The sequence below is a fragment of the Lissotriton vulgaris genome, chromosome 12 (genome assembly GCF_964263255.1).
Source record: "Lissotriton vulgaris chromosome 12, aLisVul1.2, whole genome shotgun sequence".
Taxonomy (NCBI): Eukaryota; Metazoa; Chordata; class Amphibia; order Caudata; family Salamandridae; genus Lissotriton; species Lissotriton vulgaris.
Genome location: NC_141700.1, coordinates 166160208 through 166174799, shown reverse-complemented (window position 1 = coordinate 166174799; position 14592 = coordinate 166160208). Strand labels below are relative to the sequence as shown.

Sequence of the window (14592 nt, the reverse complement as noted above, 5' to 3'; positions counted from 1 at the left end):
GTAGATTGGTTGATCGCTCATTGTTTTCAGACAACATGAATCAAACTATTCACTGATTACTTCAATTAACCCCTTTTACTTACCAAAAACATTAAATAGTATTATCAGGATCAGACAGATGATAAGAAAGGCTATAAAATATGAACATTTCATCAGCCCTATTGAGAAAAGAATACATATAAAAAGGGAATGAACAACATTTACCTAAAAAAAAAAACTGCACCTTTGCTGGACTATTTATTTTTTAACTATATCTTAAAAATCTATACATGTTTCGGGGCGCCATGCCCCTTCGTCAGGACCGGGGTAAGAGATCCCCCTGTCACTCACTAGTGTGTCGCCACAATGGGTGTATTTACAAAAAGGTGAAGAAAAGATCTATGTGTATGGATATATACTTTATATTCAAATACACATCCCTTTCTAAATAAGATACTCATGTAGTATGCTTATTATGGTGAGGAACAGTGCCTCATGAGCCAACACTAGATCGAAGGGTATTTTAGGGGTCCAATCAACCCCCAGCCTCGTTGTGCTTCCTCCTCCGACCGTGGCCACGCTCCTGACGAAGGGGCATGGCGCCCCAAAACATGTCGACCCACACAGGAAAGTAAGCTCATAAACCCGCTTACTCTTTCCGACTCCACTTTTTTTTAAACAATAACAGCCAGTGTTTATTAAACAGTCTTTTTTATCACTAGGCCAGGTATTTTTTAACATCACCTCTCTATCACTCCTGACCCCACTGACACTCACTCCAACTCACTCACATAGCACCCACAATTAAAAAGGTGCTCCAGCATAGTCGCTTGTCGCAGCACTGCCCCGTCCGGCAGCCGGGCGGGAAGACCCCGATGATGAAGCATGACACCAAGGGCCCTTTTGGTGTGTGAGGGGTATTTTAAACAAGTGTGTGTATTCCAGAGTCATCAGGATACACACTAAACCCCCTTGAGGTGGACCCTTTTGATTACAGTTAGTATTCCAAACTGAGGCATATGAGGGGGAAAGTAGTCCACATTTCTGACGTCACCCTGTGAATATTACAGGGAAGCCAGTAAAGAATAAGATAATTGCAAATTAGTTCCTGTTTTGTTTGCTTTTCTAGCCATGTTCTATATGAAGCAAAAGAGACAACTGATGGATGGAATGCAGAACAAATCAAACATTTACCCCAGTCAAGAGATCTGGGTTAAATACATCATTCTTTTGCTCACCATGCGACCCCAGTTTAGACCAAGCCACATGCAAAGCAGTCTTGACACTGCTCCTCACGTGAACAGTCCAGCCCAAACTGACAAGCCAAGTCCTCCCTGGACCAAAAAAACAAGCATCCTGGGACCGGTTTCAGAGTGTCACCCCTCATCAACCAGGCTAGCTTGAATCCAGAAGCCCAGTGAGCATGGGAAACATCTGTGCATACCCTGGACACTTAGGGCGAGAATACAAAAGACACAAATGATGGAAGGAATGCGGAACAAATCAAACATTCACTCCCAGTCAAGAGATCTGTGTTAAATCCATCGTTCTTTTGCAACAAATCCGCTATCAGAATGTGCTATCTTTAAAAATAGACATTACAAGTAAAATAAAAGAATAAAAAATCCTACTTAGCAAAAGACTACTTTGGAATTGGTAATGTTGCCTCTATCTAATAAGTCTATAAATCAGTAGATCAGTAGATTTTAATTCCTTCATGAATAAGGACAGGACTGCTGCACAGGAATACATGAAGTTCTTTGAGTGTACATTAACGAACAGGCAACAAGGATTCTATTGGAATGCTTGATGAGAAAATACCCCTTTCAGTTTTGGCTTAAAAGATGCAGTTCACAGAAGAACTACATAACCTCCCCTGAAACTCTTAAAGATCGCATGAGAACTGATAAATCTGTTTTTGGAAATATTTCAAGTTTCCAACTAGCAAATGGCTTACAGAATTAAACAAGGAATGCCCAAGCATTTCAAAAAGTAATACGTATATGTTACATTTCCTAACTAGAACATAAAGTCAGAAAACAAGACAAAACAATAAAGAACACAAAATGGCAAAAACAAATAAAGTAAAGTAATTTATTTCAATTTCCCCAAAAATATGATACAAAATTCTCAGCCTGTTCTCTTGAAGTAATTAAGAGAATATATGAATGAAAATTATAACCAGAAGCTTCACTGTTAGTTCATTAGGACCTCCATCTGAACTAGACGAGCATTGGTGTCGCCTGACATTCGGTAGGGTATCATCCCAGCAAATGTAATCAAGGCACGGGCTTGACTTCGTAGTTGCTGAAAAAAAAAAAATCTGTTAATTCACTGTGTTACTTACGTTGTTAGATATATACAGGGTTTTGTGCATATCATACTTCATTCTGTAACTTATAAATGGATAATGCACTTTTGTTTACATTACACCTACAGATAGTTCATCTTGGGTCCATACAATATGCAGGACATGACGTTTAGCATGCAACAAAACTGTACTCACAATAGGAGTATGCTACGATGAATTTGCTGCACAATCAAGGCAAATCAATGTTTCAGTTACCTAAATAATTCATGCCTATTTCCTGTAGCATGCGCTATGTCACAGAGTTTTTTTTATCACACATCATGCTTTTCTTTGACAGCTTCCTACCACAAGCCACAGCAGGAAAGGTTATTTACCTGTATCATTATAGGCATGATATGGTGTCGGTAGACCATTTTCTTTCTCTGTGCCTTAAAACCATAAGCTCCTATCCTCTTCACAGAGGGCTCTTAAACCAATTCCTCCATTTTTCATGATGAACACGTTTTGTATTGATGTCTGGAACTTTTTCCTGTGCAATTTTGGAAGGAGGGTTCTTAAGGCTAGCCAAGCGGCTTTAATTTCTAACTGGTACATGTGACGATTCTGCTTCAATTTGACCAAAGGTCATTTAGTGATGCGTTCACAGACTGAGCCCTGCAACCACGTAGAGCTGCAACCTTTACTACTGTAACTTATGCCAATAAGCTCTGGATTTTCTCCTATTAGCATGTTCAAAGGGACACTACTCGATTAAACATGCAACTCATAACCAACAAATGAAATATCAGTACTGAAAATTGACAATAAGATTGGCTTTGCTGAAGACCCGAATTTAATTGAAATTGTCTCAACTAGAAGCATGCTTTATACCTGGAAAGATGCATGATCTCATAAACTTCAAAGGCGGTAAAAACCAATCTGGCAATTTGAAACGCATTTCTCATAAAGTGAGACACTATCTTGTGAATGTGCTACGACACTCCTGTGTGCAGGAATGCTCACAATAGGCTTGTTTTCAATATCACTGATATCAAATATACTCTCTGTAATGTAGTAAGGAAACTCTTCTGATTGAAGGAAAGCCCCCAAATCATACAAAAGCGTGTTAGTAGAGTATACCTTTTGCTTCATAAGATCTTGAGAGGTTCAATTTAGAAACCTTTTGTCGAAGCAAGGACAGGTATACAGGCTTTGACTATGAAGATGAGCTACTACCATTGCTGGTGGCTGAAGCGAGCAATCAGTCCCAAACTGCGGAATCTTTTATGTCCGTTAATGCACTGTGGGAATGTAGAAAATGATGAAGAATAATCAACTTGACTTTTTCTTTCTTTGGAAATTTTTGGACTAAATCCCAAATTAGGTGCAAAACTCCTTCCTTCTAGGGAATATGAAAATATCTGGAAAAATACCCACTGCTCTCTATCTGAAACAGATTCTCTATTGCAACTTTGAAAAGAAGAGATTAAATATCTTATCAAAATGCTTGTGTGGGGTGCAGAGGGCTGGTGGCGAGGAGACCTGAATGGTGAAAGGTGGAGGGTTCTTCACAAAGGGGAGGAAATAACATGACTTTACCATCTGAAAGACCCAACACTAAAACGTGAATGTTTCCCCAATCTCCTTTCAGAGAGGTGTTCAGGCCACTAGTTCCATCTTACAATGATGGCTCTTGCGGTCACCTTTAAACAATGCTAGCAGGGCACAATTTCATAAAAAAGCTGTAGACGGGCTAGGTACGTAATGTGCACATCCTCAGCTTGTCATCACCAGGGGGCAATGTTTGAATGATCCCAATGCCTTGAAGGTGAGATGGACAAAATTATTGTTTTTCCTACTTGACAGAAATCTGCTACAGCATCTCAGCAGGAACAATAAAGTAAACAAGACAACAGCACAAAAAAGACATTCAGATATAGAATAAATACAATGTAAAATACGAGAGGTGTGCCTAATTGTACAAGGCTTTTTTGTGTAAAATTCTCTATTCATGGGAAGGGTGGAGGGTAGAGAGAGGGAGAGTGTGCATATGAGATTGAACCAATGGATCTAAGAATGAATTGAGTGCAAGGATGAATGAGTGAGTGAGTGGATGGATGGATGGATGGGTGTCTGGACGATAAGTGCATTCATGGATCGATAAATGGGTGAATGTAGTGATAGGTCTAAGACACAAGTGCCTCTGTTTCTCAGTCCATCGGACATTGTTTCAACTCATGATGCTCAGCGTTATTTGTAAGTAAAGGGCAGCGGGTGCAATTGGATGCCAAATATATGACAAAAATTAACACCATGATGCCATGGCCAAACATTATTTCACAGGTCTGTAGCATGGATTGCATTATGATCATGGTGGCCAAAGATGCCCCCAATATGCCAAGAATTATCAGAATTATGTCCATAAGTCTCAGAAGTCAGCGAAGTAATGAGGAAACAGTGATTACCGGAGCCTTCAAAAGAGTTGGGCAGAAGAGGGTCCCTAAGGAAACTCCAAGTGTAAGATGGTAACCTGCAACAAACCAAATACAGAAATAACTTTCAAACAAAGACCCTCAAGAGGAACCACAGGCTGAAGGCACAGGATTCACAAGAGGATCTCGCGCAGCTCACTAAAGATGCAGGCCCACGGTGCAGAGGATGCGGTGAGGACAAAGATTTTGGCAAGAAGAGATACTGGAGGCAGGAGCTTCTTGTAGCCCAAAGATCTCTGGAGGACAGAGCCAACAAGCCTTGGCAAGGGCAAGTCAACGAGATGCACAGGGGTTCTGTTCCAGCAGTTCCAACAAGGGATTCTGTCCTCAAACTTGCTGAGAGGACAGGTCAGGCCTTGAGGGAGTTGCAGAACCACCACCTGTGTTGCTGAGCCTTTTCCTAATAGGTGGGATGCCAGGAGCAGCAGAACATTCAGCTTCATTATGGTGCCTGCAGGAGAGTGACTCCTTCACTCCAAGGGAGATTCCATTGGGGAACTCTGATGCCCTCCGGCCTGGAGAGGAACATGGATGAGGCACAAACACAGACAACGAATTAGACTTGCAGAACAGCGAGATCAGGAGCAGCAGAAGTCTTCAATGGCGTAGTCTTGGTACCAGGCGAAGTCCAAGGTACCCAGACGGTTGAAGTTGTTTCAAGTTTGAATCTTTTCCCATGACGAATCTGAAGAGCCATCGACAGGTAAGCCCTTAAGTACCCTAGGGAAAGGGTTGGGAAGATTCAAAGATCCCTTCCTGAGGACGGGCTGGGCAGAGAGCTCCGCGACAGAGCGGGAGCCAAGGGTGCCCTTAACTGGCTCATACTGGAATATGCAAGGAGGGCACCAAATGTGCCCTTCAAAGCAGTCTGGTGCTGCTGGCAAGCACTGCCACCCCAGCCCAATACACTAAGTCATGTCTGGGAGGTGGTCACGCCACCTTGTGACAGGAAACCTATTGTTCTCCCTTCCCCTGCTCGCTCGAGCTGAGCTCAGCAGCAGGAGGGCAGAATTGTGTCTGGGGTTGGCAACAGTCCTAGCTTGCTGGCAGACAATGAAAGGTTGTTACCGGGAGCACTGAGGGCTTCCCTGAGGAGTCCCCTGGTGAATGGAAACATACCTCCAACACCAGTAACAATGTTGGAGTATGATTCCAACATGTTTGATACCAAACATGCCCAGGTTCGACACAGTCAATATATAGTTAGCCATTGCGTAATGACGCATGGCCACTTATGTATCAAAATGGCTTATCGCACTTACAAAGCCTGGAGAATCGTCACACTAAAACCTAGCACCCTGCTTTCAGGATTGAAAGGCCTGCTTTAGGGGTGACTTGTAGGTTTTCAGTGCGGTGACCTCGGATATAGGGAAAAATATCTAGTGTAAGTGGTGCTAGGACCAGCTTACACAGACTGCAATGGCAGGCCTGTAGTCACAGTTTGAGTGGGTGGCGTAATTCATGGTGCTGCCCAGGGGAGATCCTTGGTGTACGTATGCTCTGGGTACATTAGTACCATATACAGGGGTACACAATTAGCCAATTGGGAAAGTACTTACAACAGTCAAATTTAGGGAGAAAGCACTAGGGTCCTGATTAGCAGGATTCCAGACAGACTAGTCAGAAAACAGAATAACACCAGCGAAAATTGGGTAAAACCATAAAAGCAACTTCTACTTTCCTACAACCACCATTACTGTTTTGGTGTTTCTCAAGCCGCACAATGTCTGATACTGTGTGATGGGAGCTTGGTAAACTACTAGGGCACCAAAACTGTTGTGTAGTCCTTCCCCTCTCTGGCACACAGCACTTGCAGGCAGAGGGGCTATGCATCAGCAGTAGCAAAAACACAGGGCAGGGCAGCCAGGTGTAGTGAGATTCTTTTTTTTTTAAGTTCATATGCGTAATCATACATTTAACGGAGCAATGTGCACTGCTGCACAGACAGTATTCACCATGCCACCAATGACCCAGTGCCTGTAAATTGGGATGATCAAAATTAGATTGACACTTAAACCAAGGGGTGTGGACCTTCTTCTGCTCCTCTATTCTAGCAGTGATTTTAGGTCCTGACTGAGCCAGACTTGAAGAAACCTACTGTGAATTGGCTTCTGTGGAACAGACAAAGCAAAGCCTATTCACCTTAAAAACTAAATTTGAAGGGACAGGCATAATTCTATGGCATTTGCACTTCAAACTGGTTTTTGTAGGTGAATAAATAAAAAAATCTAAAAAGTAAAAACTGAGAAATTATTTTGTAATATGTAAATTTATTTCTCAACAGCCTGGTAGTCCGGATTCAGCGGTGATAAACTTGAGGAAAATGCTCTCTGGAGAAAAACATCTTAAATCGGGCTACCAGTCCAAAACTATTATAGTTGCTCAGAGCCTGGAAAGAGCCTTCACTGGCAGATCAGTACTTGGAACACAGCAGTATGAAAAGTGACAAGTGTTGATGATGATGATTTGCATTTTATAGAGAGCATGGTTACTCCAATTCGGAGTGTCCCCTAGCTGAAAGACCGAGAAGGTAACCATTACATGGTTAATGTCTGTCAATGCAAATATTCATCCACAGATAACATTTGGAAAATTAAATCACAAGAACAAAAAACAATGACTGGATAAAGCATTTAACCAAACAGAAAAAACAACTGGTTAGAGGTTACATTTAAAACCTATAAAGAGAGGGTCCTACTGATCCTACTGTTCTAGCTCCACATTCCACTGAGGAAAAAAATTAACCCGCACTGTACAGGACAAAGGGCATTAACAGTGTCTCAAGAACAACCAGTGATTTTCTGCCCACAAGCTCTTGTGAATTTAGTTGCTGCTGGCAGATTTTTTGATCAACAGTATAAAGTGCCCAGTCACATTAAGAAACTAAAGAAAATCTGAGAGAAACATTAATACCGTTACACATCACAGATTGATAGAAAAAGCTGTAGGGGAAAACACTATCAGAGGGGCTGTACAAAGAAGATATTCACACAAAGAGAAAAAGGGTTACAAAAAGTACAGAGTATATCAAATATAAAACTGCAACTTAGACCTAGTACACATTGGTTTATCAGTTATCTAGTTCATACATATACACTTACCGAATCTCTATCCTCCATTACACGCTGCGGCCTGCCGGGAGTGGCTGGTCCAGTTCCTTTTAATCTTTTGTATTGAGTGAATAAAATATTCATGGTCGCAAGAAGAACTTCTGATAAATTATGTCTTATCTATGGAAGAAAATCACAGGACACCACTGAATAGAGTGATTATTAACTGATCGAGAGTCTGCCAGTAAGGCAACAAATGTAAGTGTTGAAAACAGGTTACTTACCTTTGGTAAACACTTTCCTCAGAGGCTCTGGAAAACGTCAATATCCTCAAAAGGCAACAGGTGGTCAAAAGCAGTTTACCCAACAGGTCAAAAGAAAAAGTTACTTACCTTCACAATGTTTCTGGTGGATTCTCTATTTACCTGCCGATTCCTCACAAGCATTGGCAATTACAATAGGTCTGACTTATGAACAAATCTGCCTTTTGACACATTGATGGTTTTAAGCACTCAATGAGTCCTCATATAGGCACTCAGTCATTCATCTTTGCACTTATGCATACATTTGTCCATCCACTGACTTATTATTACATTCAACCTCTGACACAACCACAATAAAAACACACAAACTCAACAACATATGCAAGATAAATTAAAATAATACAATTACCAAAAAGAAAAGAAAAAATTGTTCTCTAAACATGGTGGACATATGCTTTCAAACACTAAACTATATCTAGCAGTGAGAGTCAGTCTTGCAAAGGTATTGTAAATAGTCTAATACTGTTTTAAAGTTAAAGCATGACCGTCACATTTAAACCCAATTTGTTGTCCATCTTAGAAAGGTAAAAAATAATAAACACTATGGAGAAAAGCATTTGATAATGGTCTCCTGGTTTAGAGAAAGAGGGCATGTGGGATGTGGCACACTGCTGGTGAAATGAGCTGGAAGCAAGTGACCTGGTAGCAGTGCCGGGGTAGCTTTAGTATCCGCTTAAGAAACTTAAAAAAAAAAAAAAAAGAAAACAAGAAGGATTGGCCAACAACCCCTATACAAAAGCATACTCAATTTCAAGAGGATCTGCATATGTCATCGGAAAATACACTCATTCACTGGGCAAGAGAGCCAATAATGGAAGTGAACTGAACAATTACCCCATGCAGTAAGCGGTCATGGATCGCAGCAGAAAGTAAATAACACTTAGACTAATGACAGAACAAAGCTGACCCAAAGGCCCTTTAGGTGTCTATATAGGTAATATTTTTATATATGGATGTATTTCTGTATTTAATGATGTATTCATTACAAGATTCTCGCAAATAGCTAAGAAGAGATTCTAGCAAGTATTATTACAATGCAAATCATATCCCACTAGGGTTTGCCTAAGGCAGGGGTCTTCAAACTGGGGGGGGGGCCCTAGGGGGTCTTCAAGTGATCGGGGGTGCCAGGCTCTGTCCAAAAGAAGCATAATTCAGGTAGCAGAAGTGCTTTGTTTCAAGCGGTCATCACTAGCTTCTTTTGTCATTTTTAGACTAGCTGGGAAAAATGGTACTTAAATATAACTGCAATGTTTAAATATGTCTTGTATTTTAATAAGTCGAGATCTATTTAAACATTGTCAGTTTAATAGAATAATTGTGAAAAATCTGAGGGGGGGTGCGGATGAAATTTATTTCTTTTCTTGAGGTGCGCAACATTAAAAAGTTTGAAGACCACTGGTCTAAGGCAATAACCAACACCAACAGGATTCCTTGCAAAGTTAACCTGTGACATTTCATGTAACAAAAGAATTATGCAGGATTTAATACAGAGAAATAATAATCTACCCATATATGCTTATTGATTTTAACATATGCTTTTCAAAATGAATAAGTTATGCCTAATGCATTTATTATATCTTTTTATAATAAACCGATCAGACCTATGGCAACAGAAATATTATCCTAGTTGGCCTGTAGCTGTTCTCATTGGCTTATCACCATAACCAACTGAGGCCTCCTGTACAAGGCGTAAAGATTTCCCACAAGTCTACATCAGGCATCCAGTCATAAAATTACATAGTATCCAAAATTACAGTTGGCAAATCAAAATACAATCACTCCTATGAGGGGCCAACCAAGATTCTGACAGTAAAAATCAACTATACCCACGGTTAGTAAGAGCGAGTAACCAGCACCAAAAACCCTGCATACTAGTTCAAGTTCAAGTTCAGAAATTTGTATAGCGCACTACTCACCCAGAGGGTCTCAAGGCGCTTTTGGGAGTGGGAACGTTATTTATCGAATAGCCAGGTTTTAAGTTCCTTTCTGAAAGACAAGTGGTTTTGTGTGAGGCGGAGGTGGGTGGGGAGAGAATTCCAGGTCTTGGCCGCCAGGTAGGAGAAAGATCTTCCTCCCATGGTGGATCTGTGGATGTGCGGAACTGTGGCGATCGCTTGGTTGGAGGATCTTAGTTGGCGGGTGGGTGTGTAGAAGGACAGTCTTGTGTTGAGGCAGTCGGGTCCTAGTTTGTAGAGGGCCTTGTGTGCGTGGGTGAGGAGACGAAACGTTATTCTCTTGTTGACAGGGAGCCAGTGGAGGTCCTTCAGGTGGCCGGTAATGTGAACCTGGCGAGGGAGGTCCAGTATGAGTCTGGCTGAAGCATTTTGGATGTGTTGGAGTTTTTTCTGTAATTTGGCTGTGGTTCCGGCGTAGAGAGTGTTTCCATAGTCCAGTCGGCTAGTGACTAGTGCGTGGGTGACCGTCTTTCTTGTTTCGGTGGGGATCCAACGGAAGATTTTTTAAGCATACGAAGTACGTTGAAGCAGGAAGATGAGACGGCGTTAACTTGTTTGGTCATCGAGAGGGAGGAGTCGAGGATGACGCCTAGGTTGCGTGCGTGGTCCGTGGGTATGGGAGCTGTGCCCAGTGCCGGTGGCCACCAAGAGTCGTCCCAGGCAGAGGGGGAAGATCCGAGGATGAGAACTTCCGTTTTGTCTGAGTTGAGTTTTAGGCAGCTGTTTTTCATCCATTCGGCTGCTTCTTTCATGCCTTCATGAAGATTGGTTTTGGCGATGTTAGGGTTCTTGGTGAGGGAAAGGATCAGTTGGGTGTCGTCAGCGTAGGAGATGATGTTAAGGTTGTGTTGTCGCGCGATGGATGCAAGGGGACTCATGTAGACGTTGAAGAGGGTGGGACTGAGTGATGATCCTTGTGGTACTCCGCAGATTACTTCGGTGGCCTCTGATTTGAAAGGGGGGAGGCGGACTCTCTGGGTTCTTCCGTCGAGGAACGAGATGATCCACTCCAAGGCTTTTCCTTGTATTCCGATGTTGCTAAGGCGTTGTATGAGGGTGCTATGGCAGACTGTGTCGAAGGCGGCGGAGAGGTCGAGTAGGATGAGGGCAACTGTTTCTCCGTTGTCCAGCAGCGTTCGGATGTCGTCTGTCGCTGCAATGAGGGCGGTTTCAGTGCTGTGTTTGGCTCGGAAGCCGGACTGTGAAGAGTCGAGGGAGTTGTTGGATTCTAGGAAGGCGGCGAGCTGGCTATTGACGGCTTTTTCAATGACTTTGGCAGGGAATGGGAGGGGGGAGATGGGGCGGTAGTTAAGTTCAGAGGGGTCTGCTGTGGGTTTCTTCAGAAGGGCGCTGAGTTCGGCGTGTTTCCAGCTTTCGGGGAAGGTAGCGGAGTTGAAGGAGCAGTTGATGATATCACGGAGATGGGGTGCGATGATTGAGTATGCTTTGTTAAAGATGTGGTGGGGACATGGGTCGGTGGGCGAACCTGAATGGATGGAGTTCATTAGTCGGATGGTGTCTTCAGTGGTGATTGGGTTCCAGGCGCTAAGGTTGTTAGCGAGCGGTTCCGGTTTGGTGGTGGGTGGAGTGGACTGTTCTATGGAGATGTTCTTAAAGCTGTTATGTATGTCAGCGATTTTGTTGTAGAAGAGGATAGCAAGTCGCAAAGGTTTTGGGAGGGGGTGATGTCGTTAGAGGCTGCGGTTGGGTTGGTAAATTCTTTGACGATGTTGAATAGTTCCTTGCTGTTATGGGCGTTGTTGTTGAGTCGATCCTTGAATGCTGATTTCTTGGTGGCTCGGATCAATTGGTGGTGTTTGCGGGTGGCTGCCTTGAAGGTGGTCAGGTTGTCAGTGGTTGGGTATTTTCTCCATGTTTTTTCGAGAGTGCGGCATAGTTTCTTGGATTTCTTAAGGTCATCGTTGAACCAGGGGGCCTTTTTGTTACCTTGTTTGATCTGGTGGTTTTTCAGGGGTGCGAATTCGTCAGCGCTGTGAGTAATCCATTGTTTGAGTTTGGTGGCAGCTTTGTTTGGGTCCGATGAGAGTGTGGGAGTGTTTTGTTTGGGCGCTGTGAGGAGTTGGTCGGTGGTGATTTTGTTCCAGTTTCTTCGAGGAAGACGTTGTGGAGGGTTGTGGGTCGTGGTGGTTTTGAAGCTGAAGTGAACACATTCCTGGTCCGTCCAGTGGAGAGCTGAGGTGTGGTCGAAGGAGATGTGTTTGCAGGAGGTGAAGACAGAGTCGAGCGTGTGACCTGCTATATGAGTGGGTGTGTCAACAAGTTGTTTGAGTCCGAGATTTGCCATGTTGTCCAGAAGGGAGGAGGTGTTGCTGTCGTTTTTCTTTTCTAGGTGGAAGTTTAAGTCTCCCAGAAGAATGTAGTTCTCGGAGGGGAGGGCATGTGGGCTGATGAAGTCAGTGATGTCTTCGCTAAATTGTGTGCGGGGTCCTAGTGGCCTGTAGATGAGGGTGCCTCTGAGTGTGGTCCTGGGGTCGGTGTGGATCTGGAAGTGAAGGTGGAGGTGTTCGGCGGTTGCAATATTGTCGTCGAAGCTGGTGGTGATTCTGATTGTGTTCTTATGGATGATGGCTATGCCTCCTCCTGTTTGGTTTGTGCGGTCCTTTCGGATGATTTTTGTAAGCGTCCGGGATGGCAATGGCTATGTCGGGTGCTGATGATGCGTTCATCCAGGTTTCTGTAAGGAAGGCGATGTCCGGTGACGCAGTGTATAGTAGGTCCCAGAGTTCGGTGGCGTGTCTGTGGACTGAGCGGGTGTTCAGCAGGATGCACTTCAGGTGGTTAGGGTCGGAGCTGTGTTTGGAGTTAGTGGATTTGGTGTGGGTCTTGATGCAGGCAAATTTGCAGGAGTGGCAGGCGAAGGGACCATGGGTACGTCCTGGGGCAGCTTCGTCCGGGGTTGAGGGCGAAGAGGGTGGAGGTGTCATACGAAATGCGGGAGGAGTGTGGTTTGCGGGGGCCAGGGGGTCTGGCGCTGGGCGCAGTCCAGGCGCAGACAGGCTTACCTTTGGCGCACCTTCAGCGCGCATGGGGAGTGAACGCTGCGCGCAAATGCATCTGTCATATGAAGGTGGTGGGGGGGGAGTGGGGTGGGGAGGGGCGAGGGAGGGGCAGCTGGGAGGCGGGTGCGTGGGGGGAGCCGGGCTGGGATCAAGGCACAACAATCAACAAGATGGCAGCAAGTCAAAAGGCGAAACAGGGCGAGATTGGGGGCACAGCCTTACAGACGCTAAGCAAATGTCCAGAGGTACCAGCCCAATAAATAAATAAACTAATTCAGGCAAAGCGGGCAGAGCATCTGAGACGCTGTAGCAACACCTCCAGGAACTCTGCTTTGAAGAACCAACCGGGCTGGGATTACTGTGCATCTGAGATGGGTGGAAACCACTGACATCACCTTCGTTAAAACCCATGAAGCTGAAGTCAGGTCAAAAGATAGGACTGAATACTGGTAATTTGCTGATGCTTCTGTGAAGCATAGATACTTCATGTTTGATTGCAGAATCAGTGTATAAAAATATGCTGCTCGCAGGTCGACAGACACCATCCAACCTTATGCTTCCAGAGCAAGCAACACCTTTGCTAGGGACAGCATTTTGAATTTGTACTTTCTCAAGAACCACTTTAAAACCCTGAGGCCTAGGCTGAGGTGAAGACCACCACTTTTCTACAGAACCAGGAAGTACCTGGAATGGCACCCGTACACCCATTCTTGCTCTGGGACCAGTTCCACCTTCGCTTTCTGCAGTAAGATCTCCACCACCGGCTAAATGATATGAAGGTGGTCTGCTGGAGTGGTGGGCATAGATAATGAGAGTGGCTGAAGAGGCCTGCTGGAACAGTAGGGCATACCCACTTTCCACAAGCTCCCAGACCATGGGTCTAAAGTGATGGCCTTCCAGGCCAGTAAAAATGGGGATACACACCCTCTAACCGACAAGAGGGAACTAGAGCTGCTTCAATGTGGTGGCTGGCGAGGTGGATGAGGAAGAGAGGAGAGACAGAGGCAAGGGATGGCCTCTACTTTTGCAACATCCTCAAGATTGTTGGCACAGCGGGTTAGCTTGCTGCTGGTGTGGAGAGCTTTGAACTTGCTGTCTGCTTTGAAACAAGACTTCTCTTAAGAAACCTTGAATTTGGTGGTGTGTCTGTAATCCGGCTGCTGCATTTATAGGCCAAGCGACTGGCACTGGCCGCGCTCTCCGTAAATCTTTTGAGAGCCAAATCTGCTTTTGCTTTAAAGAAATGGGACCCATCAAAAGGGGAATCCATCGAGGTCAACTTTAAGTCTTGTGAGTATCCAGAGTTTTTGAACCGGCCATGGCAAAGCAAGGATATGGTTGTACCCATGGCTCATGCCACCCAATCTGTAGTATCCAGGCCTGCTCGGATAACTTATTTTGCGGCATCATGACCATGTCTGACTAACTCTGTGAAGTTGGGCTGAAAGAGCTCCAACAACTTTGGAATCACCAGTTGTGGTGT

The 14592-nt window shown here is 44.2% G+C and overlaps 1 protein-coding gene across 1 annotated transcript in view; it reads right to left on the bottom strand.

Moving 5' to 3' along the window:
* Window positions 1–2059: 2059 nt before the first annotated feature.
* The window catches only part of NUP93 (nucleoporin 93), a 567849-nt gene continuing 555316 nt past the window's right edge, over window positions 2060–14592 (bottom strand). The window contains exons 21-22 of the mRNA XM_086947697.1: window positions 7863–7991; window positions 2060–2286 (exon numbers count right to left, since the gene is read on the bottom strand). Coding sequence (XP_086803823.1) covers window positions 2176–2286; window positions 7863–7991 — 240 coding nt within the window. The 3' untranslated portion in view covers window positions 2060–2175. The remainder of the gene's footprint in view (window positions 2287–7862; window positions 7992–14592) is intronic.